At 32.5% G+C, this 26,643-nt stretch overlaps 2 protein-coding genes and 1 long non-coding RNA gene across 3 annotated transcripts; all 3 read left to right on the forward strand.

Annotated features, from left to right (window-relative positions):
- The first annotated feature begins 328 nt into the window (after positions 1-328).
- LOC117340793 (mucin-2-like) lies at positions 329-8,546 on the forward strand. The gene is made up of 10 exons (XM_033902564.1): positions 329-411; positions 880-934; positions 1,032-1,548; positions 1,895-2,043; positions 3,599-3,741; positions 4,568-4,716; positions 5,143-5,218; positions 7,021-7,189; positions 7,425-7,536; positions 8,241-8,546. The coding sequence occupies exons 2-10, from the start codon at positions 899-901 to the stop codon at positions 8,324-8,326; spliced, it is 1,437 nt and encodes a 478-aa protein (XP_033758455.1). The 5' UTR covers positions 329-411; positions 880-898; the 3' UTR covers positions 8,327-8,546.
- Positions 8,547-12,977: 4,431 nt separating this feature from the next.
- Positions 12,978-14,987, forward strand: LOC117340794. The gene is made up of 3 exons (XR_004535445.1): positions 12,978-13,092; positions 13,865-13,988; positions 14,845-14,987. It is a non-coding gene; the product is annotated as an uncharacterized LOC117340794 (long non-coding RNA).
- A 2,272-nt stretch (positions 14,988-17,259) lies between these two features.
- Positions 17,260-19,896, forward strand: LOC117340796. The gene is made up of 4 exons (XM_033902565.1): positions 17,260-17,333; positions 18,349-18,499; positions 19,154-19,313; positions 19,658-19,896. Exons 1-4 carry the CDS (start codon positions 17,323-17,325, stop codon positions 19,723-19,725), a joined length of 390 nt encoding a protein of 129 aa, XP_033758456.1. The 5' UTR covers positions 17,260-17,322; the 3' UTR covers positions 19,726-19,896.
- The last annotated feature ends 6,747 nt before the right edge of the window (positions 19,897-26,643 follow it).

Genomic DNA, 26,643 nt, shown 5'->3' on the forward strand with positions numbered 1-26,643 from the left:
AGCATACCTGAGATTTGATCAATATCACTACCAGTGGAATGTGTTAGCCTATGATCAGCATGCCGATACCATTGGGATTTCTGGGGTTCGTATCTGTGATTGGTGAATGCCATATGCTAAACATATTAACGGAAAGGTTGTGGGCGGTTATGAGTGAAAGCCAAACTGACCAATCAGGTCACTGTTACTACGGAAAAGTTTAAGTCGAATGATTCAGAAGGTTAATTGTATTGGTAAATTCCTGTTCCCCTGGACAATTCCTAGTTACTCCTTTGAATTAGCTTAAACGATTTCAGAAAATTATCTTACCAACTCATAAGTACATTTTGTATATAAAGGATCGACGAGTCAAACAGGGTTACAAAGGTTCAACTGTGTACAGGTGGGAAGGAAGTAATTTTATCTCAGAAGGTAAATATCCTCGTTCAGTTGTGTTTTGTACTTTTTTATTTTTAGAGTTTTTGGGTGGTGGAATGTGATAGAAGCTCCAAAAGATGATAAATATTCTGTATGGGTCACATTTTACATTCCTATGAATAGGACACCGGTTGAGAACATACTTTTCGTGCATTTTGAAAACAGTTATAATATCACAAAATTACGAATTCTGTTTTTTGGAGTAATGCATATCCGCTTCTATATCTAAACATTTGTATATACGCCCGTTTTGGGCACTACAACTTCCCTTTTTGATTTTTACACTATCATCCTTGACAAGTCCTTAAATGACAGCTGTATCATACTGTTTTATCAGAGTCGGTATCAGTATTTTTTTTTGTTATTTTTTTAGTTAAATCATATATTAAAATGTATTTAAGCAAATAATGTTGTGTTATCAATAGAATTCTAAGTTTAATACATATCATTATTTCATGGCAGGTAACAACAAACAGTGAGGATGGATCGACGTGGATTGGTGTGCATTTTGATCGCAGTAAGTTTTTTTTCTCATGGAAATCAAGTCTGTTTGTCTCCGATTTTTCTGTAAAAGCATTGTTATACATTGAGAGTACCTTTGTTTGTGATTTTAGGTTTGCATTACATTCTTAGACGCTTCTAGTACAAGTGTGAAGCCTTCACCCACAGCTACAACTGTGAAACCTTCACCCACAACTACAACTGTGAAACCTTCACCTACATCTACAACTGTGAAACCTTCACCAACATCTACAACTGTGAAACCTTCACCAACATCTACAACTGTGAAGCCTTCACCAACATCTACAACTGTGAAACCTTCACCAACATCTACAACTGTGAAACCTTCACCAACATCTACAACTGTGAAACCTTCACCAACATCTACAACTGTGAAGCCTTCACCAACATCTACAACTGTGAAACCTTCACCAACATCTACAACTGTGAAACCTTCACCAACATCTACAACTGTGAAACCTTCACCAACATCTACAACTGTGAAACCTTCACCAACATCTACAACTGTGAAACCTTCACCAACATCTACAACTGTGAAACCTTCACCAACACCTACAGCTGTGAAACCTTCAACAACATCTATCGCGATTCCAGACTCATTCTATTACAGTAAGTAAATGAATGTTACAAACGCGATTGAGTGTCACATTTAGTTAAGATAACATCATGTCATTCGTCTTTTAATAATTTAAACAGTTAAAATTATTTGTATCTACGTTTTTGCTACAGATCGAATTATTTTTCAATCGTTGCCACTAAGCATGATGTTTAACAATTGTATTTCTATTCGCCATAGTCGATTCACAATTATTAGGAGAGCCCCGATCACCCACGTGTGTAGACAGATATATATAAATATATACACCCGAAGAAAAAACAAGTTTGAACAAAGAGAGATCCAAAAAGTCCCTAGTACGTTGAACAATTAGTTAGTGACTTAATGCTTAATTTTCAGATTGCACTGATGATGGAGGAATCGAGATAATAAATAAAGGAGGTTCCTTAGCCAACATACTAGTTAATTATCTTAACCAGACTTCAGGCAGCTGTGCCAACCCACAGGTCCTGGGCGACGGATCATTCAAACTAGCCAACTGCACAAAGGTGAGTCTGAAGTAAAGAGAAATGCCAGTTTTTGTGATAGTCGAGCTAGACGTCGGTTTTCATGCTTTGCCAGTTTTCAAGAAATGGGATATTTGAAAAAAAACTTGGGAAAAAAATAGTAATTATCAATGTGTTCATTTCATTAATGGATCAGTTGTCATTGGCTTACATTTTAGTAGCAGCTGCTCTCTGAAAGTTAAATTTCATGATTTTACGATATTTGTTTATTTAATTATCTATTTATTTTACTTTATTTTATTTAAAACAAATACAAAATATTTTCAAAAAAGTGATTCTACGTATGCCATTGCTAACTCTGGGATTGATTCGTGATAACATTTACTAGTAGTAAAGTGTAGTAATAATAAGCCTGATTAAACGTAGCTTTTCTCCCCGATAAATTTGAAATTATACAAATACACATTACACTGCCAGAAACTCAAGCATACGAAAACAACAAATCATTCACAATTTCACCAACATTACATACAAAGCTGAAAATACACTCGAATTGATACGCAAAAACATTAAAACATGGAACAATAAAACTTCAAAACATAAGCATGACCTAAGTTATAATATTGTTTTACAAACTGGAATCTGTGGAAAAAATACTCAAATCAAAATTAAAACAATCCAGAGATGAGCTGCTAGATCTCCTTCAAACACGTAGAAGCTACACAGACAGTGTCGTATCCATGCTAAACAACCTAAGACGGTCATCCCTTCAAACCCGTAGGAATCTAAAAAAAAAAAAAAAAAAAGACTTACAAAAAACTATCCATATCCTAGTTACAAATGTCTTATTCCCTTTCGCAGCCATAAGTGTGTTATCCTTCATTGATCCTCCAAATACTTCTCATTCTTTCCACGTACCATCCCACTGTGGAATATGCTGACTCAGACATCAGACTCAGTCCTGGTCAATCCAGACAGGGCTACATACACACAAGATTAACATAGAACTTTGTATTCATCTTGTAGTGTTTTTTTTTTTTTTTATTTTTAGTATATACAGGCTAAACATACAAACAAACAAAAATAAATAAAATCAACTTCTCGACAGTATATACAGGCTATGTATAATATTTAGTACAATGAAGGACATATAGTGTATTGTTAAATATTGGGGTTGGTGTTAAAGCGTTGTGAACCTCATCTGCCTTGTTACCTTTTAACATTTAAAGTACTTAGTGGAACAAACTCGCAATAAAAACTAAATATCATTACTGAGCAAAACAAGGATTCAATGCAGTCAATAGGAAGAACATTTGATGAGAAATGATTTCATCAAATTGACAATTACCGCACACAAAATGTTTTCTATAAAAACAATGTCATGAAAGTGTAGAGTTACGAGGTTAAGTGAAACGCTTTCATCGCCAGAAACACTATCGTAATGTAACCTCTGAAATATGTACGTTTCCCGGACAAGTCCTTGTAACTCCTTCATAAACTCCTTTAATTATACTAAAAACAATTATAAACAAATGATATATATTTGTAAAAGGGCTTAACTATAAACTCTACTAAACTAATTTTCTTCATTTTGTAGAACTCCACAGTAAATATTGTACTTGAGGCGACAAACGGAACAAACATAATTGGTGGACATCATTCCAAAACTTTCCAAATCAAATGTGAGAAAGTGAATATTGAGCCATACTTTCTCAACGTAACCGCCAATGAAATCGTCGGGTAAATATATCTCATGATGTTTATTCAACAAAGTCTCATCGTTACCCTCTATCAATATTTATCGGTCAGATGTTCAATGTAGATGTACTCCACAAGCTTAAGAATTGTTTCCCATTATATTACGGAGGCATAGTAGAATACTGGTAGAACGCCGGGCTATGTGACCGAAGGGTTGCTAGTTCGAGTCTTGGCACGGGCACTGTGTTGTATTCTTGAAAAACAATTCACTCCGTTGTGTTCTAGTCTAGTTGTAAATGAACAAGTGGTAGAGCAGTGCAAGAAATGTCTTATAACAGCAGGTATTGCTGAAATTGCATTTCCGGCTGTATGCTCCCAAGTAAGTTGAGGAAGACATTGGCTGGTTGCTGATGGCCCAGTAAACACGGATAATAACTTTGAGACGGCTATGTCGCTGTTATATAGCGGTGTATAAAACTCCCACGTTTTATTATTATGATTAATTGTTGATTTGATATTGTCATAAAATACATAATACGAAATTGGTTTAGCAATTTACTCGTAGCAATAATTATTATCAGTATCGATGTCATTTTGGAATTTCGTTAGCATAACAGTAAACTAATAACGGCACGGTTTGATATTTACTTTAAACAGAGATGGGAGTCGTGAAGAATTCATAATATAAATCAATAAAAGGTATTTTTTTCATATTTTTCAAATTTGGATATTTTATGACAAGCAATATATTTAGTATGAGGAGTGCAGTAGATATTTATACCAATAATTCAATCTTTCATCTAGGTAACGAGGGAAATGCATAGTTTCGAAAATTAATATCTCTATGACGTAACCTTCTTCGTTTCAGCGATCAATCTACTCCCCATGTCGTAACTATGGCAACGAAATCAACACCTTCGCCCGTAACAAATCTAGTTATGACAATCAAAGACAACATCACCGCTGTTACAGAGGCATCTATTGGCCAACCATTGACGATTGCCATAACGGTCCCAGGTAAAATTTCAATATCATCAATTATATGTATTCTAAAATATCACTCCGCCATTGAAACGTTCTTTTTTAAGGGCGCCGATGTAGCCCAGCGGTATATATAATATCAAAAGGAACGTTTTACTGTATCATGTGCTGGTAAAATGGATTCAACAATATTTTAAAATACATATGCAAATATTTTTCTGTATCAATTATTCAATATCATATCACTATTTCTGTTATAAAATCATAATAAACATGTCTAATATTGCAATTAAGCAGGCATTCCGGAAAATCCTGATCTAGATACATCCGGGTGACTACCCTTCATCATGATATATAGGAAACCCGTTTAAGGTTTTTTAATTCATTTTTTATTATCTTATCATTATTAAAATATAATTGAACCGATTTTAACCTTTGAACTTATATCAACCTATATTACAGATAAAATGAGCATCAAACCAACACTGTGTAAAGCTACAGGGAATGATAAGGATGTGACATTATGGCAGGAGACAGGGTAATATGTTATATATATATGTATATATAATAGTGTTTTACGTTGTAGTAACAGCCATCAAACTCTATTCCTTTCAAAAATGTATTGGCTGAAACTAGCTTTTTTATCCTCGACATTAGATAACCAATTTACATTTCATAAATTGACTGCTTGGTATATATTAAACTAACCCCTATCACAATCTTATTATAATTATAAATGAAAACAGGCGTATATTTGGACAAAGTCTATTATACAAAAAAAATCATTCTTAAAAGCTAATAGAACAATTCAACGCATTTAATAAATATTCAAAATGGAAGGATTTTATTATGCAAAATTATTATGTATTAATATTATACATAACTATTTCTAATATCCATGTATATACCCAAAATGACACCAGTCAGTTTTCATATAAACTTTCATATCAAATTACTGAAATTTTCTGATAGGTTCCAATGTTCCAAAGTCATGAGTTTAAAATTCTCTATTCAAAATATACCGTTTCCAACAAGAAATATTGTAGATATTTCACTACAATATCACTGTTTCAATGGAGCATCAGAATTCCAATATATCACGTATCACAGTTAATCAAATGTTTCGTTATCTCAAAACAGCGAAATCCCGTTAATCTCGGCGGGGAAGGTTTAGATCACCGTGGTATATTTGATATTAACAAGCCTGTCTTAATGTTTGTATACATCAAACATCCTGTTAGGTTTATCCAACACCCTTATGATGATAAGATTAAGTATTGACAGACATTTATCTCTAGTGTCTTATTAAAGTGGACTAGACGTCGGACAAAGGAATAACTAGGTGATAAGTAGCTAGTGTACAGGTGAGATAAGTGGATCTGCCCTTCCTTTGTTTAGATAGTCGCCGTGAAATTAACCTAACTCCTGCATCCACCCATTATCACTCTCTAGCATTATATTTGACCCAGCCAATTGCAACTGTATAATGCAAATATAATGCCATTATTTTCTAAAATTAGTTATATTGAATATATTTATTGAAGATATGGAAGTATATTAATCAGTATATGTAGGGGGTCCATATCGAAATTTCTAATTACCTACAAAATCCCTCCCAGTGTGCATAATTAAAGGTTAATAAAATGATAACCATTTTAGTTTCTTTAGATATTGGCGTTGTGGTTTTTGAATTTTGAAATACGTTTTTAACTTTATATTTATAAACGATCTTTGATCATTGCATAATCATGGAATCTGTCCTTCCATAATTCTGATTTTGAATATATTTTATGAAGTTGAATACATACAACCCTGTATATATCTAATTTCAACATTTACGCATACAAATGTATATACTTTGACTTGTTTGGTTCTGCTGTTCGACATTTTCTATGTTATTTATAAAAAAAAAAAGTTTATCTAAGGTGACAAATAATACTATGATAATTAGATTTCAGTATCTCTTATTAAAAAAAACAATGTGTTATTCACATATTTTGTTGATCTGATTGCATTTTTGGAATGTGGAATTTTAATTTATCTGGTATTGGAGTTCTAATTATCCCCACAGAAGCTATATATTCAAGATGTAATTCCTTGAATTTGACCGTTCATTCAACGAATTTTTTTTTCAGATAAAATTCCCAATTAACGTTTATTATAACAAGGAATTGTATGACAACATGCATTTTCAATGCATAAAATGTATTTTACGTCATTTATGATTGTATAGAGATTTCAAAAAAAATGTTATTGCTATCTCCTTTTAGTGGGATTGAGGGATAACATTGAGTATCAATGCAATAGGATTTTTTTCTTAATCTGTCATTAACTCTGCAGTTGCCAATACGACAAAGAGCTCTTTGGAGAGAAATGGGAGCAAGCTGGAAATGTCATTACAAATACCATGTACGGTTTCCGGTTTGTTGGGGTCTCCAAATCAATCACAATTACCTGCACAGTGCGCGTGTGTCCTGCTGGCTATAAAGGGAATGAATGTGACCTACAGGTAGGTATCGCAGCTTTGTTCGAATATATTAGTACACATCGTAACCATACCGCAAATTTCAGTTAAGACATAATACTGAAAATTAGATTATGTAATATCAAATGAACACAAATGAATGTTTAGCCATATAATAATCAAACTCTGACTCCTGCATTTGTATCGGTCAATTTGACCCGTTGATCATCATGCATATCAATTGTCACGGTTCATATAAGTTTTTTTGTTTTCTAAATAGACTTGCACAAAAAAGAGAAAGAGGATCAACCGTCTGTCAGATGACGTTACAATGGAAAAGGCCACCGCATCGTTAGCTATTAAAGACCCACGCCTGACTAGTGGTGCTGCACGTGAGTTATTTATAGCATAACACGTGTAAAGTAAACCAGGAAGATCCTAACGAAGATATATTAGAACATTTGATTGTACATTCAGTAACGAAAAGTTTGATATATTCAATATCTAATTAAACAAAACTAGCCTTGAATAACAACTGAAAAATACTTATATAGACAGATGAACATGAACGCATTATACGAGAACAAATTAAGAATTTCATATATACAAGATATATAAGAATAGCCTACGACGAGCATATGCATATGGTACAAAAAAGATTATGAAATGAATTAATAATTAATAAATGAATTGATTAACTTATTGTTTAATTACAGAAACTATTGAAGAGTATTCAAAATAATTTATTTAAATAATCATTTACTTACCAATATATTAATAAAATCTTATCGATAAATCAAAATGTAAGAAAAAAAGTACTGATTAAAATAATCCTTGGCTGCCCACTTTAATCATATTTTTTTCCAGGCTTTTGTTTAATGTACAATATTCTTTCAAGTACAGTAACTGCATAATTCTTTGTTGATGATTTTTAAACTGTGACATTAGCTTTGAAAGAAAACCAGTCATATACAGTGGTTTACTGTTGCAATAAATTCGCATTGTTTAAAAGGAATTGTTATTGGTTTAAACGTTAAGCTACAAAACCGACAGGTTGTCTTCCTCATATTGTAATAGTTCATGTTGTACTTTTCAGGATTGGGATATGAACTGAGCAACATTATTAGCTTGTTTGCTGCTGCAGCCCTCGTGTTTGTGAACGCAAAGTTCATTCGTGGATGATCCTTGGATTGCTGTATGCTTACATATGAAATATGTTTTATACAAAAGTCATCTATATTATCTACACCCATATCTATATTGTACTATCACGATTAAGTTATGTAATGTGATCATACGCACAACGTAGGATTTATAAAAAAAAATCTAATAAAATAAAACCCGACTTAATTATTCCATTAATATCTTTTTCGATAACAAATAAATTCATAAACGATGACAATGACTTCGTTTTCTTGTGATTTAGTATTTATCTTTAATCATTTGTCTGGTTGGCATGAGATGAAACGAAATATCTTTATTTCTGGTAAACATTCTTTAAAGGCATAAAGAATGAATGTACATATACAATTTTCATTTTTGCATACCCTCAAACCTCGAAAGTAAGACACGGCTTCATTTCTTTAACAGTAAGCAAATACGTGCTTATTTCTTAGGCAAGGCTTATTTTCAAATGAGGCAAACTTTTATGCAGATTATATGGTACGTGCAATAGAGTCACAAATTTATAGAAATAAAAATGGGCACACATTTTATTTGTGAAACAGAATTTCTTGACAATATCGGACATTATAAAAGGTATAGCTCAACAGTATATCGCCTAAACCTGAGGTATCAAGAAGGGCTTATTATCAAACAATGGTTATTTTTTATATCTTTTTTTATTTGTTCCTTTAAGTTACGCTTAACATGGACATTCTATTTATCTGTCACCCAAATTGTATTCATATCGACTGTATACTGCCATTTGGTAGCAGTACAATGCTTAAATAACTTCACATACCTCCTAGTTGGTCTAGTAGTCTGAAACTGCAATATTCTAATTTCCATATTGTGTAGCAATGACCCATATGACGTTTTGTATTATCGATATTTTTCATAGCCATTATTTTGCAAAAAGACCTTCTGTTTGACCAAGTATTTCGAAACTTATATGACCGTCTTTATAAGCTCTAAATTCTTCAACCATGTCAAAAATCATGTTTTATTTTAAGAATGCCGCTTTGCTTACAGCGTACTTGACTATGGCTATTCATTGATATGATACAGCATTAGTCACCTTCCACAGTGTTGCACTCTTTGTTGCAGTTGCAAAGATAATCACGGCTTTGTTTCTGCCTTTCATTTTCGAGGATATACATCCTCTCGGCATACTGTCAAAATGTTCAGAAACAGGCACAAAATCATTACAGGAAATACCGAACGAAAATTGATACATAACTACACATAATCTAGATTTATGTAGCCACAATGTATTTCTTATAACTATCAAATAATTAAAATATTGATAATCAGTCAAATAAGTATAACGATAGGTGTCATGGTTGATTGGGTACGAAGGTCAATTAAAACAACATCCATCGTATCGGTCTGCATCTCATTAGGAAAAGATTAATAGGACCTTCACCCCTATGGAAGTGAGACAGGGGAATCTAAACCCGAACGGAAGATTCTTAAGGTGCCAAACACGAGGCTTACCGATTGTTTGGCAGCTTAATTATCTTACCCGGAGGGTTGAGATTCCCCTGTCTCACTTCCATAGGGATGAATGATTATTTTTCTCTTACCCTGTTTACTCTGTTTACCCTCTTATGTATCTAATATTGACGTTACACCAATGCAAGGAAATGTTGACGGGACGTGATTAAAATGTCGACGTGACGTCGTTGTACTGTTACCGTGGCGTCACGATATTATTGACGTGACGAAATGCAATTGTTGAGAACGTGCAAAGAGCACGTGTAGCTTGTCTTTTCCCTAGGGTGAGATAAGAAAATATCACCCCGGTAAAACTGCGGATACCCCTGTCCAGGGATAAAATAGAGAAAATAAAGTTCCGTTGTTTTTACCCCGGTTCTAATTTTAGAATTGAGGTATTGCCACGGTTTATCCTATGCTAACAATATGTTATCGTCAATGAAGCAAAAGAGGTTTACACATTTAGTATACATTACATAATTATGGTTGTATTTTAGCCAACATAATCCGAACGCAGAAATCGTTTGTTCATACATATCCTCTTTTTTCCAATCATGAGAATTTGTTAACTGGTTAAGTTTTTTTATCATTATTATTATGTTATTTTTTATTCTATTTCATTTATTTATTTCTGAGTACCTGAAATCAGGATATAAGCGCAACCCTGACAATCACATTAATTGATGATACATAACAAAGAAATAAAATAATAAAGCGAAAACACGCAAAAACAATTGATAAACAAGCAAATGAAATTTACAACACGTGAATTGTGTTATTGAGTTGATGCCGAATATAAAACAGCACTTTTGTCCCTGTACGATTCGTCACTGATGTTCAATTATTCAAATTATTCACTGCAATTTTTTACACGACATGGTTGTGAAAAATAAAACCTTCGAAATAGGATGGACTGGGACAACCCAGACATTTAGCTATGTGAAACTATATTTTTACTCTGAATGACCATGGGTTTTAGTTGTTCAAACGTTGATTAGGCTAATCTCAGTTTAACTACAATCATTAAATGTTGAGAGGAACATTTTTGGTAAAACTAACTTGACAAACTAAACAACACTCTTTAGTTCCTTCCTGTCTATTTTAAAGAATATATATACAGAATTTGAAGTAAGGGGCAATGATATGTTCACTATCTACTTGAACGAATGGACCCTATGCACTGAACATTGTAATTTTTCGATATTTTGTGAAATTATTAATATCTTGGCACATTGCATTTAAATTATAAATAAACAACTATTGTCTATATTATCTATTAGACCACTTGTGTTCATTAAATGCATCGCCCATTGTTATACGAGTTGTTTATGTGAACATTGCAGGTATGATACAGTCAGATTTGTCTATCATTAAACACATATAACCTTCCTCACAGCAGATATACTTATATATAGACATGTATACATCGCAGGTATGATACAATCAGATTTGCCTATCATTACACACATATAACCTTCCTCACAGCAGATATACTTATATTTGTATACAGTGCAGGTATTATACAGGAGATGTTTCCGAATTGAAATCATTATCAGCTCGGAATCACATTCCACGAAGGATTTTATTACTAGATAAATTATAAACATATCCTTATAAATGCTTGCTAGGCAAAGAAGTACTCTGACACATGCGCAGGAGCACATCCGAGAATCATTAAAATGAATTCGATTTAATTTAGCATATAAGGAAAACACCGACGCTGGAATCGACTTCCCATAATGTTAAATAGATGGAGTTACAATCACCCAAAACATATCAACGAATCATTAAGTACAAATGGTCATACAATGAAAGGCGTCAACAGAATGAAGTATATAACGTATATAAACATAAATAGATCGAACAAAAAGATTTTCAGAAATAACACTATGACGAAGGAAGACAACTTTTTGACTCGTGCCCTGACCGGGCCTCGAACTCACGATCTACGGCACCCAATCGCCTAGCCAGAAATACCCGCAGCTTATACCGCTGCGCCACATCGGCGTTCTTACAAAAGAACGTTTCAATAGCGCAGTGATGGTCGGCCCTGACACCCTGACATGATCATTGTGGAAGTCGTCTATAAGATGATAGGAATACCCGGATCGCAATGTATTTACATATATGGATACGAATTGTACATATATTATATATATTTCTCTCGGTACAACTACGACAGGAAATTCAAATCTATATCTTCGGATCACCAACACATAGTGTATATGATACATTGTGCTAATAAATATATATATAACATATTATACTGCTTATTAAATATTGTGCAATGCAGTCGAATGGAATTCTTTTACATATAAAAAATTTAAAAAAACAGTCGAATTTTGGCAAAAAATAAACAAAAACATTAAAGGTTAACTATTCAACATTCTATGAATATCAATATCTGGTAATTTCAATCAGTTGGCATAACACTCGCATTACGTGGGTAGTCATTTTTGGGTATAATTTGTTCCGGGGAATTTAGAGTTTACCCATGAAACAAAGAAGAGGTTTATTTTGTTTTGGTATTGAAGTCTACCGCAATTCTTGCTTTAATAAGTATGGGAGAAAACGAAGTTAGTACCTGAGCATTTACTTGCTATCTCTGCACGGTGTAAAATACAACAGGTTTTTATGTTATCGGCGCCTCCGTGTCAAATACTATATTTGTAACTGATTTTAGACTTGTTATAATTGGATCGATATTGATGTCCATCATGATTCATTGTATCGTAAGTTAACAAACGGGAAAACGATTATGACGTCATTATGTATTGAATATTGCGCAACAAAATAGCTGCCTCCGCCTGATTTTGCCCTCTATATCTTAAAATATATTAAGATATATTAAAATAAACACCTCTTAAACTCGTTTAATAAAATCTTGTATGACTCGATCGTTTCATAAAATCGTACATGAAAACTCATTCAAGATCTATATATAAACTATAAATAGTGCCACCACAGTAGGTAAAGGTATTGATAACTGCGATAACAATATTGATCACGTATAAAACAATAAACACGAAATATCTATAACAATGCAGGTATTTATAGTAACACTGTCATTGTTTATTGTTATGGGCAGATCTGCTAACAAAGGATTATATTGATATATAATTGTACATTGTATACCTTACATACTTATCTGACGTGTTGATGTAAACGACGGCTAAGCTCTTCAGATTTACTGACAGAGGATACATGCATTGTGTTAATAATAATACCTGTTATAGACAAACTTGACCTGTTGGTATTAACGACATACAAGATATTCCCTTACAGTAAAGGTAATGTAGCCATTTTATTTCATTAATCTTTCTTTATATATATCAGTACATAGTCTGTTCAAATTGTCCAAGTGATACGAAAAACATGTTTTTCAAGATGACCTCAAGGGAGCAGAAAAATCGATATACCACCACGTACTGAAGACGCACGTATCTTAGTGGTAACCTTATTTTGGCGATTTTCGCGATGAAGAATTTCGCTAGATTTTGATTGCTCTAATGTTTATCTTTAATGTTTAAATTTGACAAGCATAGTTGGTGTGCTAATTCAATTCATTATTGCGCTAATTTTAGCACGCCAAAACAATTACGTTTACGGTATATGAATCATCAACTGAATATTATTTACCCGCCTCAATTTTAATATTACTTTACAAATAGCAACATTGCACCAATCAGAATAAAGATATAACAATAAACTCAACAATCATAAGTGATAATTGGCCCACTGACTTGGTGGTGACAGGATATTTGAACATGTCTATATTTACATTGCCTTATGGTTGAATAGTATTAGTGGGTTGAAAGAAAGTGAATAATATAGATTGGCAATCATATGTTTAAACTGTTAGATATAAACCCAACGTGTATAAATTACAACTGAAATCGCGAAATTAACCCCAGCGGAAACTTCCAAGTTGACAGTATCATTGAATCGTTTCCTTATGAATATAAGTGACGGAATTCTTGTTAACGCAATAGTAGTTTTGCATAAATTTTAAAATCATAGTATTGTCATTGATTTCGTTATAAAATATGTTTACTTATTTAGACCTGAAACCAACAAACGTTCGGAGACAGCATGGATACCATGTTGGTTTACCTGACGTGCTTTCTTGTGATCCTGATCCCGATCAAAGGAGGAGAAACGCAACATGATTTCAGCATGTCGTATGGTGAGTTATATAATTTCCATGATAGCAAAGGTAGTCTCTATTATGTTTGCCAATGGAATTTTGTTTCGCAAGACTATTTGAAGAGAGCAATTGGTGAAAATATGTTTCGTTGTCATTGAATTAGACTGGAGACCCTGAGCGCAAAATATCTATTCATTTTTTTTCTTTGTTGATAGTTTAGCATGTAATACATGATGAACCATACAATAGATTTGTTCGCGAGGAAGATGTGTTCGGTAACTCGCTGGGCATAACGCATTGAGGAACATTTTCTCCATAGAATATAAATAAACAATACCCATGATACATTAATTAGTCCTAAGTTTTTCTTTTCATTCCTTTTTTTTTTGTGGTGGTGGGGGGTGTTTGTTTTCTTGGTTTTTTTCATGATCAAGTTCCTTCGAAAATGTTTATTTCATCCATAATATTAATTGTTTGGGCAAATTCTCAAAAAAGCATGTACGAAAGACATACAATGGGGTTACATCTTTAAATTGGATTTGGATATAGATTGTTATTATAAGGAAGATGACTTGCATTTACTTCTTATAGTCTGTTTCATATTTGTCATTTGGGATTATTTCAATGGAACATGAAATATGCCTTGGACATAGATTTTTATTATAAGGTAGAGGACCTGTATTTACTTCTTATAGTCTATTTCATATTTGTGATGTGGGATGATTTTAACGCAGCACGAATAATGTATAAATATTTTGAGTCTACTTATAGTCATAAATGAAAATTTTGCAAAAGATTTTTTTTTTATCAGAAAATACAAAATCCAACCATAAAACTGTTTCTTGATATTCACGATATAGTAACATCATACATTGGCATTGCTGTTATTTTAAAGTATGCAACACCAACGGACAGATAGACATTGAATTCCTTGGTACTGACCACCGTAACATCCATTATGGGTTAGCTGTATGTGGAGAGTTGTCCAGTATCGTCAATTTCAGTGACGGACTCCACCACGGTACACTGAGCGGCTGTATAGAGGTGAGACCGCGAAGACAGTAGTGTAAATTATTCAATGTGTATGAACACATACCGCCATACTCGTTTTGATTTGAAGAAAGTTGACTAATGACTAATAACAGTGTTTAATTGACTCCTGTAAGTTCGCGATAATTGTATTTAGAATTTCGCAATTGCTGCTTTTTGCATTGGATTTGAATTCAAATGTTTAGTTTTGTTATGAATTGTATTGTAAAGTTCCAGATAAAAGGAATTTTTATTATGCAGGATTTTAAACTATATGAATAAATGATAAAGTATGAGTATGTTAAACATGAATAATGTTAAATAGAAGTTACTAAAAAAAATGTAATAATAAAAAAAGTTAAGTTATGTTGCCATCTCAAATTGTTATAATGACGAATCATATCAATTCGTGATATTTTTTCTCGGAATTTTATTGCATATGCAAATGAGTATAAATTTACCCTAATTAGCAGCCTTATATAATGTTTGACTTTGTTTCAGCACAAGGATATCAATTTATACATATATGACCACGTGCCAGTCCTCGGCAACAAGGCATTACCAACTGAAACATACGTAATACAATGTGATACCATGAATACACAACGGACAGTTGTATCACTGGAGCATAGTCTGCAGTTGGCTTGGTAGGTATACTTACCTTAATGACAATACAACAACTAGGTATATAATGTAAAACTCTGTAAAATACAACACGACAATATCACAGAAGCGTAGACTGTAGTTGTGTCACGTCAATACTTTAACCTACCGTAGTGTCTCGTTATTAAAACCGCGTAGTAAATAGACAGGGAAGCGTCTATTGGTTAAGATGTTATCTATCTTTTTTCCCCGATAATACCAACGTCTGGAACCATCCAAAAGAAGTATATTTCATTATGAATCTGTCAATGTTTTCAGATTTGGTTTTGTTGAAATGTATGGATATAAATTCCGCTATAAACGACTTAAAGGTTTAATATTCCTTCTGAAATTTTTAATTTCTATGTTATTTGATATTATTAATACTTCCTTGTAAAAAATGTGTTCTAATAATAGTTAATGTATTTGATGCTTTATCTAAGGAACATACAAAGACAATTTACTAAAAGATACACAATACTGTAATCGTACATATTTTTGTGCACTCAGACGTTTACTTTGAAACGAATGTAGACAGATCTACGCAATGGTAATATAAAAGGCACCAAAAACGGCTTGTAGCAGAAAATGATATAAAGAAAGCGTAACCAGCACAATCATAAATTAGCAGCATGCCTTTAGATTTAAATGCGCTAAAACACGTTCGCTTAAAGATTACCAACCCATGATTAAAAAGGCAGCACTGTTTCTTCTTTCATGGACTGGTCAGTGATGGTAATGATAAGGGTCAAACGTGTATAAAACCTGATTGGACGTTGAGAAATAATGCGAGGCCTGAGCAAATGTTGGAACTAGCAGAAAGAATCATATTCCTGTTACTTTAATACATGTTATATGTTTGGATATATGATCATTTTAAAACATGAAATTCGTGCGTATATTCTGGAAATATCATTATCTATAAGACCCAAAACGTGACATGCAATGTAAGATGCATGATTTGACAATCTAACTAACATGATTTCTCTCCCAAATATAGGTCAAGTCGTGAAGCCATTCAGGCCGATTATCAACTCACCATGGAACTGGTGAATGTGTCAGGATCCGTCATATTCGGCGACCAATACACTCTACGAATCATTGGGCCACGTAAGGAAACTGTCACACATTTCACGTGATATGTTTGATTTAATGAGAAAGAAAAAAAAGCAGTGATTTAATTTAAAAAAAAAACGCAAATTGAATTAAAACAAATTAATTGCAAATCATATATACATATATGTTAATCTGTGAGCAGCTGTTTAACTCAGTAACTGAGGTATAATTCTATATCATATTTACGTAATGAGTCTAAAGGTAATAGTATCCAAACCCGGACAATCAAAATCTTTGTTAACTTTCTGAGGTTTCTTTTCTAAATACAATGCAAGTCTATTTCGTAACTGTGACGTCACAATAGGTTTTATGCGTTAAAAATATTTAAAACAGTCTTTTTCCAAAAAAATGGGAATATTTGGTATCTTTTTATATAATACCATTCCATTTACCCGGAGAAGCTATTAAAATTCTATTCGGAAACAGAAACCTTCATCAAGTCATTTTCAGCTACTTAGTACAAACCAAGCATGGAATTGGTGGTTTAATCTTAAACATTATAGTGTTGATTTCAGAAAACCATACCATATTTCCTGAGAGCTGCTATGCTTCCGGTGACAGTCGGTTTCTACGGGAGGTATTGCTAATGGAAAATGGGTAAGTCTAGTGCTTCTTTAATTATCAGTGTTTATTGATACCTCTGAATCAGTTTTGTAGTAAATGAAATCATTATATTCCAATAGCATAAACTCTACTTTACTGATATGATAACAAATTATGCACTTGATTATTATTCATCCATTGATAGATCGAATCAGTGTGTCGATAAATATATAGTCAAACGTTGTCTTTACACCAATCTTATTTATATATTGGATTAATAATTTGGCAATAGTAAATACCAAGGGACAATATTAAGAAACGTTTAACTGCCGACGCTCGTGAATGCGTATAATGTCGCGTTTCAGAATGAGAATCGGGTGGCATCACTAGAATCTTAAGGCCTGTCCACCAACCATCCAATTATTTTTCCATAGACTTTATTGTTAATGTTTTGAAGTATATAATTATAATCCTTCAATTCAATATGGCAATTATGGCTTATAACAACAGTTTAGGGTCTCATATAACACCTAATAAAAAAAGTTGGGTCCTTCAGCTCAAACTTTTCCATGGTAACCATTTTGAAAATAGGTGAATTTCACAGTAGAAATTCTCAAAAATTTTAAATGTTTACTTGTTAATTATTATAACGTGAGTGAACTTTTTGGGAAAAAATCAATCGGACAACATCTATTTCAACATTTCCTATGGATAGTTACCTATCACGCTACATATCTATTTTGTAACATTATAATAGCCAGTCAGTGGCTGCCAGACATTTTATCCCTGCCTCAACTTTCTATACACAGGGGATGTTTCAAAAGTCTATTTTTTTAATTGGTTGGTTGTTCCCTACAGAACCAGTTGAACTTAATATCCCAAAGAGAAATATACTGCTCCCAATCATAAATTCGACCATAAATGTTTCCTTGAATATAATTGACTAATTGTTATACACATTTCTACATTTTAGATGTACAAATATAATTAAGTAAAAGATTATACACATTTCCGGATTTTAGATGTACAAATATAATTGAGTAAATGTTATACACATTTCTAATTTTAGATGTACAAAAAACAAAGAGATATTAACCGGTTTCCATAAACACGCAACTCAACCAATAGTGGAGGCGTCCATACAGGGATTCCACATGTTGTATTCAAAAACAGTCTTTATCAAATGTGTTGTCAAGATCTGTCGATCCAGCCAATGTGAAGTATGTAGTTTTAGCCCATTAGTAAATACTTATTGCTTTAAGCTGGGTTTTTTCACAGTATGACCAATATCATGCTTTACGGTTGTTGTTTGTTTTTTTTTTTTTTTTTTTTTTCACAATATGATCAATATCATGTACATGTTAAGTTGGAATATCATTTTCGTTTAAATCAATAAAAGGCGTTTTCTTCTTTCGTTTATTTTTTTTTTTTTTGTTGTTGTTTATATTTACCCAGTTGTGCCTCGTGAAATTGAAAGATAGAGAAAGAATGTTTTAACCAGTTTGTGTTCAAATAGAGATCTGTTTCAATGAATTAATGAAACATTCAATTATGCAATATATGCAATCAAATATGTCTATATTATGATGCATGGTTCGTGTATCAGTAGATATGTATATTTCTCATAGACATTTATGTCAAACACAAACGTGAAAATAACAAACGGTAATTTACGTGTGCATGGTATAGATTCTTACCATAACATTAAGTAAGCCATAATCAGGGAAATAGAAGTTACGAAATATATATATCTAAATCTAATTTACTGTCACAAATTACACATGTGTGTAATGCCTTTGTACCTAGTAATAAATTCATCTCTTAAGTATGTAAGAATGAGTACTAATATTATATTAAGGCATTCTATGTTTCAGATAAAACCACCAAATTTCGATGAGACTAGTTGTAATAACTATGGTTTCATGAACAGCAATAACAGTGTGCCAGACACAAGTAACACACAGTCATACTTGCCAGTAGTAAAGTCATTTACAGTAAAAATGACAACTATGGAGTACTTCAGTTCCTCTTTTGGTAAAGTAAAATTTTACTATTTACTTACTTATTACTCATCAAACTCTGAAGTAATCATGTACAATTCATGTCTGAAAATACTTCCGTTATAATTACATGATAATTATAAAGCTAATGCCGTGGTGATACATTATCTTTAATGTAGTCTAGATAACTAACGGAATAATGACATGCCCGACTATGAATGCATGTATAATCATTATATTAATTAGATTCAAGAACATTTGAAATAAATAATTCAGTAATTTTATTGAAAAAAAAAATGTTTTGATAATAACACCTAAGAAATACTAAGTAAGATGATTTCGCCATAGATTTACTAAAACTTAATTGTTTCATTTCAGCCGTCCCTACCACAACACTATACCTATGGCTTACTGTATTGGCAATATACATCTCATATCATCCGTAGACATACACGGGTATCAGTGTTATAACTGGCTTGATGCACAGTGATTTAACCGTAAACTGAGTTTGTGAGTGAGTTTTAAACACAACATTTATGTTTCTGAGTGTTGAATACATCATTTAATGTTTGCGAGTGAGTGTGAAATACATCATTTAATGTTTGTGAGTGAGTGTTAAATACATCATTTTTTTTTTTTTTTTTTTTTTTAGCTTGCATTCAATCTTAACTTTTTTTGAATTTTTTTATTTTTCAAGATTTTTTTCATAAATACAAAACATTTGAAACATATATGCACACACATTCTCACTCTTACACCCACAGTAGCTATACTCATGATTCATCATCATCATCATACATAATCAAACATCATCATCATCATCATATCAGCATCATCATCTTTATCATCATCTTACTCCTCATCATCATCGGTTCATCATCACCACCATCATCATCACCATCATCATCATCATCATACATAATCAAACATCATCATCATCATCATCATATCAGCATCATCATCTTCATCCATTCATCATCATCATCATCATCATCAAAAGAATCACACTTAATCATCATCATCATCTATCATGATATCATTATCCATACATAAATTATTATCATTTTTTTCATCACAATAAAACATCATCATCCTTATCATCACACAAAAAACATCATCTTCATCACGATTATTTTAAGCTTGAACCACAAGCCTCACATCTACTTACATCATTTACATATTAATTAACATACATACATAACCTAACCTAAATTTATACAGAGTGAGAAGGAAGCAGACAGACATACCATCACACAGACAAGACAGACAGATAGACACAGACAGACGCACCATTACACAGACATACACACACACACACACTTCGACACCGACAGACACACACATAGACGCACCATCACACAAGACAAAACAGACACACGCATAACCGGACACACCATCACACATAGAACGCACACACACAAAGACAGACAAAAATAAACATGACTGAAGCATGGGAGAAAATTTCTTTAAATGGTAAAAATAAAAAGTAATGGAAAGGAGCTAGAACAGGCGATGTCAGTCTTTGGGGACCTAAAGCTATATATGCAAAATACATCATTTAATGTTTGTTAGTGAGTGTTAAATACATCATTTAATGTTTGTGAGTGAGTGTTAAATACATCATTTAATGTTTGTGAGTGAGTGTTAAATAAATCATTTAATGTTTGTGAGTGAGTGTTAAACACATCATTTAATGTTTGTGAGTGAGTGTTAAACACATCATTTAATGTTTGTGAGTGAGTGTCAAATACACCATTTAATGTTTGTGAGTGAGTGTTAAATATATAATTTAATGTTTGCGAGTGAGTGTGAAATACATCATTTAATGTTTGTGAGTGTTAAATACATCATTTAATGTTTGTGAGTGAGTGTTAAATACATCATTTAATGTTTGTGAGTGAGTGTGAAATACATCATTTAATGTTTGCGAGTGAGTGTGAAATACATCATTTAATGTTTGTGAGTGAGTGTTAAATACATCATTTAATGTTTGTGAGTGAGTGTCAAATACATCATTTAATGTTTGTGAGTGTTAAATACCTCATTTAATGTTTGCGAGTGAGTGTTAAATACCTCATTTAATGTTTGCGAGTGAGTGTTAAACATCATTTAATGTTTGAGTGAGTGTCAAATACATCATTTAATGTTTGAGTGAGTGTCAAATACATCATTTAATGTTTGAGTGAGTGTCAAATACATCATTTAATGTTTGAGTGAGTGTCAAATACATCATTTAATGTTTGAGTGAGTGTCAAATACATCATTTAATGTTTGAGTGTGTGTCAAATACATCATTTAATGTTAGTGAGTGAGTGTCAAATACATCATTTAATGTTTGTGAGTGAGTGTTAAATACCTCATTTAATGTTTGCGAGTGAGTGTTAAACATCATTTAATGTTTGAGTGAGTGTTAAATACATCATTTAATGTTTGTGAGTGAGTGTTAAATAAATCATTTAATGTTTGTGAGTGAGTGTTAAACACATCATTTAATGTTTGCGAGTGAGTGTTAAATACATCATTTAATGTTTGTGAGTGAGTGTCAAATACACCATTTAATGTTTGTGTGTGAGTGTTAAATAAATCATTTATTGTTTGCGAGTGAGTGTTAAATACATCATTTAATGTTTGCGAGTGAGTGTGAAATACCTCATTTAATGTTTGTGAGTGAGTGTTAAACATCATTTAATGTTTGAGTGAGTGTGAAATACATCATTTATTGTTTGCGAGTGAGTGTTAAATACATCATTTAATGTTTGTGAGTGAGTGTTAAATACATCATTTAATGTTTGTGAGTGAGTGTTAAATACATCATTTATTGTTTGCGAGTGAGTGTGAAATACATCATTTAATGTTTGTGAGTGAGTGTTAAATACATCATTTAATGTTTGTGAGTGAGTGTTAAACATCATTTAATGTTTGAGTGAGTGTTAAATACATCATTTAATGTTTGTGAGTGAGTGTTAAATACATCATTTATTGTTTGCGAGTGAGTGTGAAATACATCATTGAATGTTTGTGAGTGAGTGTTAAATACATCATTTAATGTTTGTGAGTGAGTGTCAAATACCTCATTTAATGTTTGCGAATGAGTGTTAAATACCTCATTTAATGTTTGCGAGTGAGTGTTAAACATCATTTAATGTTTGTGAGTGAGTGTTAAATACCTCATTTAATGTTTGTGAGTGAGTGTTAAATACCTCATTTAATGTTTGCGAGTGAGTGTTAAACATCATTTAATGTTTGAGTGAGTGTTAAATACATCATTTAATGTTTGAGTGAGTGTTAAATACATCATTTAATGTTTGTGAGTGTGAAATACATCATTTAATGTTTGTGAGTGAGTGTTAAATACATCATTTAATGTTTGTGCGTGAGTGTTAAATACATCATTTATTGTTTGCGAGTGAGTGTGAAATACATCATTTAATGTTTGTGAGTGAGTGTTAAATACATCATTAAATGTTAGCGAGTAAGTGGTACATGACCTCTCCAGTCTGTGTTGTAGTTTTCACCTCATTCTCACAGTGATTTAGTACTTATAGAGGAACTGTTTTTTAAACATAATTGTGTTTTGTCGTTTTTCGTCAACTTTTACGTAATTTGTATGAAAGTGTGTGTACCATTTTCATGTATTGTTTTACTGGAATGTCTCCCTGGACGATATTTCGCTTTGCTGTGATATTTTATGCGAATTTGCGATAGTTTATAGGAATTTGTGATATTTTGTATGAATTGTGATAGCTTATATGAATTTGTGATATCTTGTATGATTACGATGTTTGCCGAGTACCTGCATATCATTATAACTCGGGTAACATCGTATTTTTTCCGGAAGTTTGAGTTAAAGTGCGACTACCTAAATAATATTTTTTTATGAATTAATACTATTTTGTATGAATTAATGATATTTTGTATAAATCTGTGATATTTTGTATGAACATGTGACATTTCGTATGAATTTATGATAGCTTATATAAATTTGTGAATTTTTTATGAATAATATTTTGCATGAATTAGTGATATTTTGTATAAATTTGAGAGCTCGTTCTCTGAACAATATTTTGTAGGACTTCGGGTGGTAAACAGCATGTTATATCAAATATGTTTTCTCCGTAATTTTGTACTTTGTTTTGGATCCCCTTTTCAACATACATGTATATGACTGAAATCTGTCTCGCAGTTTTCCTATAAAAATATGATGACTGTACCATAAAGCAACCAAAAAGCAATGTATACATGTCCATGTAGCAACACTTTCTAAAGCATGTATATGCACTTCAGCACCCAACGTAAAAAAGTATACCAGTCCAGTGCTTTTTAGGCTTTTTTATTATATATTTTTTACTTTGAATAAAGAAGTTCAAATGTTCAGTTTCAGTTAAAGGTATATTGTCGACGTGTTATCTTTAAATAAAAAAAAAATAAAAAATTACTGATCGTGTACACTAGACTTTTCAGCATCAGCTGCCTACCTCGATCTTCACGTAAAACATTACCAGCAAGGACAGCTTACAACTAAGCCAAATGATCAGCGTAATTTCCCATTTCTATATAGTAGCATCCCTTCTCTCCATATCTGTGGTGTTTATATGTACTAGCTAGTTCGATATTCATGTACTTGTTCCCGACAGCACGATTTCTATGACCGATATCGACTACCGACAGATAAGTTAATAATACAGAGTTTCGAGAGATACGGGTTGATGAGGACCATGTGGAAAGTTTTATAGTCAACATCTTGGATCTCATTTGGAAATAGTATATTCCCTTGGGTGATACCAATATGTTTGACGTTTTTTAAAATGATCAGCAGTTCCGTTTTAGCCACCCTAATTCTCATTTGAGATGATGACTGAGTCGTGATTTGACCTAGATTTATAATGCTGGTGTCGTCGTAACCTAGATTGATATTATACGGCTGATGTCGTCATGACCTAGATGTATATGGCTGATGTCGTCGTGACCTAGACTTATATGTCAGGTATCGTCGTGAGCCAAATTTATATTATATGGCTGATGTCTTCGTGACCTAGATTTATATAGCTGGTGTTGTCGTGACCTAAATTTCTAGCATATGGCTGGTGTCGTCGTGACCTAGATTTATATAGCTGGTGTCGTCGTGTCATCGATTTAAATAGCTGGTGTCGTCGTGACCTAGATTTATATGTAGTTGATCTTGTCGTGACCTAGATTTATATCACATGGCTGGTATTGTCGTGACCTACATTTATATTATTATATGGCTGGTGCCGTCGATTCAGCGGAAAACTCTTACCCTTCCGAAACACTTGATCTTTTAAATGGTCACCATGAAGATCAAGCATTTATTTATTTTTACGTGGATTTAGTCTTTTCATCCAAGAAAATAGAAGTCATAAGTTCATGCAAGCATCATGAAATAAGTGTGTTGGACGTTTCGGTATTTATTAAAATTCAACTAGTTTTACATTGATGATTCACAACAGCTAACTATAGCTGGTATCCAAAAATAAATTAAAGCTTCTAAATTAGATCTGGTATATTACATATTGTAGGTTAATTTGACGTCATACCTACATAGCTGTATCAAAGATCTTAATATATGAATGTTTTCTGGAGTAAGAAATCACATCGATGTACATGTGTAAGATAGCCTACATTGACATTCACAAAACATTTGAGTTGGTTTAATGTCAAAGCGGGGACTGTTCCCGAGAATTGCAGGAATTACGTTCACAGATAATAATATTTTACACTGTACGTATTTGTATTTTTTCTAATTACTTCCTGTCAAAATTGAGTTAAGAAGTGGTCACCTTTCCATATTAGCTCATACCAAGGGAAACAATATCTTCAAAAGATATCTGGAAATTTTCTGGATTGCAGTATCTAAGGTCAAAAACATATGATTCATGTGTGAAAACGAAATGTTTAGCATATGAACCGAAATAAAGAGTTACATGTGAAGCCCCGAAAAGTACAATAGCACCAAGCATACTGGGTATTACTCCCTAATGGCCTCTGCTAAAAATAGGTGACCTTGACCTTGACCAAAAAACCTGAAAATTGTCAGTATTGATATATTATGGTCCTTTACCACTGTAAAGAAGATTAATTAAAATGCCTCAAGGAATAAAGCGATTTGTTACGTTAATTACCATTGTACAATATGGACGGAGCGGAAACTTGTGATACTAGTGGATCAGTAAGATCAGAAAATAACAATACAAATATAAAAGTTGGTATCAAATACAATTTATTTATAAAATATGTTGATTCTAATGTAGAAACAACAGGACGGATGGGCCTGTATAACTAATTCTAATGTAGAAACAACAGGACGGATGGGCCTGTATAACTAATTCTAATGTAGAAACAACAGGACGGATGGGCCTGTATAACTAATTCTAATGTAGAAACAACAGAGTCATACCTTACTAATCTTTTCTCAAATGACCACTAAAGTTGGTCAAAGTCCTTTAGTCTGTTCCTCGGCTTTTCAGGCATCCAATGGCATAAATAGCAAGATACAGACCTAATATCATACACTGAGATTCATATTGAAGTCTCATCACCAGACATCTTGGTCCTTTTTAACTAGTAACAGGCATTTGTCCAAAACAAGAGGCACAGGACAGATGAATGATGAAATCTTACACCCGATCTTGAAATGCGCAACCTTATTCTAACAGAATTAAGAAATTATCAAATAAAACCAAAACAAAGAAAATGATATAAAGTTTGAAAAAATTACTCGACGGTAATAGATTTAAAACTCAAACAGTACATTCATCAGATATTTCACAAATTCATAACATAAAAACATTTGATGGACAGTTCATTGGCAGATTGGAGACTTTTGAAACCGTCCAACATTTTATGTAAACAAATAAAACTAGTAAAATAAACAACGTAAATGTACAAATCTGATAAACATTTCAAACAAAATATAAATAAACAGATGAAAAAAATAGCAATTGTGATATATATATAGGTCCTTCATAACAATAGTTTTAAATATACATTGTCACTAGCACTGTTACTATTTTTAGATTAGACAAGACACACAGGTATATATATGCATATATATGTGATGTAATCCAACAAAGCCATGAAAATCGTGAAAGGCTAAAGAATACAAATACACTATTACATATGTATGTCAATATTGAAAATAACCCTACTGCATATAGTGGTAATGTAATTTCTTCCAATCCATATACAGCTGAAATATTTGGGGGTACTTTAACATGAAGTATTTGGGGTTACTTTTTACACTAATGTGAATTTTTCCTATCCGTATACAGCACAACGTATTTACACACCATCAATATTTTCGTATACCCATCCATTAAAATAAAGTTCATTAAGATAAGATCTGT

Source organism: Pecten maximus, chromosome 13, assembly GCF_902652985.1.
Source record: "Pecten maximus chromosome 13, xPecMax1.1, whole genome shotgun sequence".
Classification (NCBI taxonomy): Eukaryota; Metazoa; Mollusca; class Bivalvia; order Pectinida; family Pectinidae; genus Pecten; species Pecten maximus.

What these genes read in the sequence shown, in the direction of transcription:
- LOC117340793 (XM_033902564.1), top strand. Translation starts at nt 899, where the DNA reads ATGGATCGACGTGGATTGGTGTGCATTTTGATCGCA. An exon ending in AACTAGCCAACTGCACAAAG is followed by an intron (nt 2,044 to 3,598) that starts GTGAGTCTGAAG and finishes TTCATTTTGTAG; the next exon opens with AACTCCACAGTAAATATTGT. An exon ending in ACATTATGGCAGGAGACAGG is followed by an intron (nt 5,219 to 7,020) that starts GTAATATGTTAT and finishes TTAACTCTGCAG; the next exon opens with TTGCCAATACGACAAAGAGC.
- LOC117340796 (XM_033902565.1), top strand. An exon ending in GTCGATCCAGCCAATGTGAA is followed by an intron (nt 18,500 to 19,153) that starts GTATGTAGTTTT and finishes TCTATGTTTCAG; the next exon opens with ATAAAACCACCAAATTTCGA. An exon ending in GTACTTCAGTTCCTCTTTTG is followed by an intron (nt 19,314 to 19,657) that starts GTAAAGTAAAAT and finishes GTTTCATTTCAG; the next exon opens with CCGTCCCTACCACAACACTA.